Below are 3,549 nucleotides of genomic sequence, written 5' to 3'. Positions count from 1 at the left end.
TGACTTTAAATCAATCTTCTGTTTTTCTCTGTGATGCATTAGAGCACCCTTGGTGGGCATGTATGCATGTATTATTTGGAAAAAAACTATTTTTAGGAATTGGAATGAAACCTCAAAATCTAATTTGTCTTACTATAACAACTCTACCAACTTTAGTCGTATAAATAAATATCACGCAGGAAAGCTACCAAAATAATGTGTTTTCATAAATATTTTCCTTTCCAGTTCAATAAGTCCCAAGACTCTCTGAAATATGTGTTTAAGAGTAGGAGCTTGGGTGTTAGTCTGTGCCGATGACCTTACATTTTTATTTGGGAGCTACTTAAGCTTGGCACAATCAGTAGCATTCTTTTTACATTTTCCTCAGTAGTTCTGATTTTAAAAACAGCCAAGCACAAGAAAACCCCAAATTCTACCCTTCTAATTGCAAGGTACCTGGGGGTGGGGTGTCTTATTTTGTGAACAGCCCTTGGAGGCCATGCTGAAGGCTGACAGTGAAGAGTCCTGTTCTCCTCAGACAGCCACTCCCAGGGAACCTGCCCTTGCCCCACCAGCTACTTAAGGCGACCCAGAACCGGTAAAGCCAGAGGCACAGGTGTCGCCTGTGTGTGTCACAGAGTCAGGAGCAAAGCAAAATAGACTTTCCTTAACTCTGGCCTCTTTCTATGTTCTTTCTGCTTCTCGTACACTTCACCCTTTTTTCTTCATTCTTCCTTTCCTCTCTTCTCACTTTGTGCCCTATTATCTGGAAAAATAAAGCATTGGTTTGACCACCCACTTATCCACCTGCCACCCTGTATTTCACCTTTATCTCCAAACAACCATCTGAGATTATTTTTATCACCTTTTCTGGAAACTCCTGTAATCCGAATGCCACTTTATCACTCTCCTAATAGTATATGTGGTCTCCTTTTAGTCAAGTCCCAAGTTTTTTACTTCACTCTTCATTTTCCTTGAAACTTCTATAGCACTTGATACTTTTGGCCAGCCTTTCTTCCCTGAACCCCTTTCTCTGGAGGTATTCTGATTTCCTCTTCGATGGCATACTAGGCTAGTCACTCGCCCTCCTCTTTCTTAACTGTGGGTTAGTAAGGTGCCTCAAGCAGGGTGACCAGACCAATATAGCCTTGAGAATTAAAGGGTGCTCAGTGATACTAGGCACAAACAAAGATCATCCCAGGCAAATGGAGATGTGCAGTCACCCTCTTCTTAAGGCTCAAGGGAGGAGGAAGCGGAGAGGAACTCAGGGCAGGATCCGAATGAGCACAGATCAAGGAGCTTTCACAAATGTGTCTTAGAGTTGCGTAGCTACTTCTGCTGAGAATCCAGAGTTAAAAATTGAGCTTCACACATATGAGAGGATTCATTTACCTAGGAGGAGTGTCAGAGCAGGATTAGGGAAGAAAAAATGGGTGAGGAAGAGAGGTCTAGGTGAGGAAAGGGCAGAACTGGTTGGAGCAGGTCCTGTGGGTTCTAGCCACAGAGTCTGTCCTTACAGGTGAAGATGAACTCGGTGCTGAAACCGCTTCCAGGCTCTTCTCAGCCCAGGATTGCCCACGATCAGCAGCAGTGAGTGACCAGCAGGGTAGGCGGCCATGATGAACTTGCATAAAATATTCCAGAAACTGTAGGTATCGAAGACATTGGACATGGAAAGAAATAGAGCAATTGCATTGAAAATGTAGAGAATGAGAAAGTAGCTGATAGCTCTGATGGCCCCCAAGTGGGCCTCCATGCTGGGGTCCCTGGAGCCAGTGGCATTGCTTTTCATGTGCAGGGTGTGCCTCTTGAGAGAGATGATCAGCAGGGTGGCTGCCAGGATGAACATGACGAGAGGAAGGAAGATCCCCAGGTTATAGAGAAGAACCAGGTTGACCACGTTGGTCTCAGCGATGTACGTCTTCTCTGTGGCGTTGCAGGAGGGGATAGGAATGGAACTATTCACATACACATTGAAGATGTCTTTAGTTAAGGGGAAGCTGAAGCACAAGGAGATGAGCAGTGACAGCCTCAGAAGCCAGGGCATCAGCACTGTGATTTTCCTCTTCATCGTGACGAACAAAGGGTGCGTAAAGTTTGCAATTTTCAGACAGTAGAAGATGGTGAGCCAGGCGGCGAGCCAGAGGTTGGAGTAGTTCAGAAAGAGGACGATGACTTTGAAAGGTATATACACTGTGTTTTGGTTGTAAGTGGCCCGGAATAGTAGGCTGTACACATTCTCCAGCATCATCCAAATCTGCAGCAAGAGCCTGGAGAAGCTCAGCATCAGCACAATGCAGTCCCCCACGGGGAGTCTTTTGCGTCTGGCCCACTTGGCCCCGTGGATGGCCATGATGAAACCATTCCCAACGATGCCAGTGAGGCACTCGATTCCAGAGACCACCAAGATGAAGACCACTTTAAACCTGGACATGTCTTCATCCGCGTAATTGGTGTTCACCGTCATCGTTCTCTTTGGCCCTGACTTTCAGGTTTCCTTGCCAAGAACTGGTACCTGCTCCACAATCTTCTGACCCTCACTCAGTGTTATTGTAATTTTTTTCTCAGTTAATGGTTCTTTCTAATTTTTCTTCATTTGCTTGTCACATGACTGCAGGTTAGAGGCTTGTCATGCAAATGATGCGAGGCTCTGGTTACTGGCTATGTCCATTTTTCATGAAGATCCATTTGTCTTGGGCTTTCAGGCCTCACTGGAAAGGCTGAGACAGGCTTCTGCCCAACACCTTCCTACCTTATTTACTTTAAGCTCATGCTCACCTCACAGGACAAAGAGTCCCAGGTGAGGAGCCTTAGCGCTCTCTTGGCTTTTTTACTTGTCTCACAAGACCTGTTTGTTACCTGCCAAAACTGAATGCCATTAGGGTTCATTAGAGCCGAGAAAGACTCTATTGTCACTTTTTCATTGTTTGTGTGTATATCACCAATTATAATTTACTAGTATCCACATCACATCACTGTTTGAACTCAGAATCAGGAGGAGGCAGCCTGGGCAGGCTTCAGAGTGTTTTGAACATGGTGTTGAAGTTGGGAAATGTGATAAAATACTGTAACTTGAAATTTGATTCCCTACATTATCCTGACTGTAAAACAGTGAACTCGATGCTTAAAAAAAAAATACAGGCACCCAGGACTCATTCCTGATGTAGTAAATTGGAATCTGAGCCAGGGCCCAGGCATGCTGTATTTTTACGTAGCCAGGATTGAGAGTCCCAGCGAGGGTTCAATGAGTCCTGGCCACACCTATTCTGCAGTGAAGTTTTATCTTGTACTGTCAAATGTTGGGTAGCATTAGTCCACCAGCGCTTATTATATTTTTTAGTGGGCAGCATTTAAATTTAGGAGATTACATATATGCAGGAAAAAAATCTGTCTTCTCTTGGAAATGAGAAGATTTGGCCACATGGGGTCCTCATGGTGAATCGGTTGCAGTGGAATGGTGACTGCCCATCTAAAACCAGACGCATGCACTTTCCAGCTTGTCATGGTGCCCGCACATTCCTGTGTCTTCTTGGCCCTGTGCCTTGTGCCAGTGTGAGTGCCCTATCATAG

General features: G+C 45.1%; 1 protein-coding gene across 1 annotated transcript; it reads right to left on the bottom strand.

Moving 5' to 3' along the window:
• Positions 1-1,492: 1,492 nt before the first annotated feature.
• On the bottom strand, positions 1,493-2,446 carry TAS2R40 (taste 2 receptor member 40). The gene has a single exon (XM_070425084.1). The coding sequence runs from the start codon at positions 2,444-2,446 to the stop codon at positions 1,493-1,495; it is 954 nt and encodes a 317-aa protein (XP_070281185.1).
• Positions 2,447-3,549: the final 1,103 nt, after the last annotated feature.

The sequence above is a fragment of the Myotis yumanensis genome, unplaced genomic scaffold, assembly GCF_028538775.1.
Source record: "Myotis yumanensis isolate MYYU_CA2020_CCGP unplaced genomic scaffold, mMyoYum1.0.hap1 SCAF_9, whole genome shotgun sequence".
Classification (NCBI taxonomy): Eukaryota; Metazoa; Chordata; class Mammalia; order Chiroptera; family Vespertilionidae; genus Myotis; species Myotis yumanensis.
The sequence above is the reverse complement of the archived record's forward strand: the minus strand, read 5'-3'. Positions and strand labels throughout refer to the sequence as shown.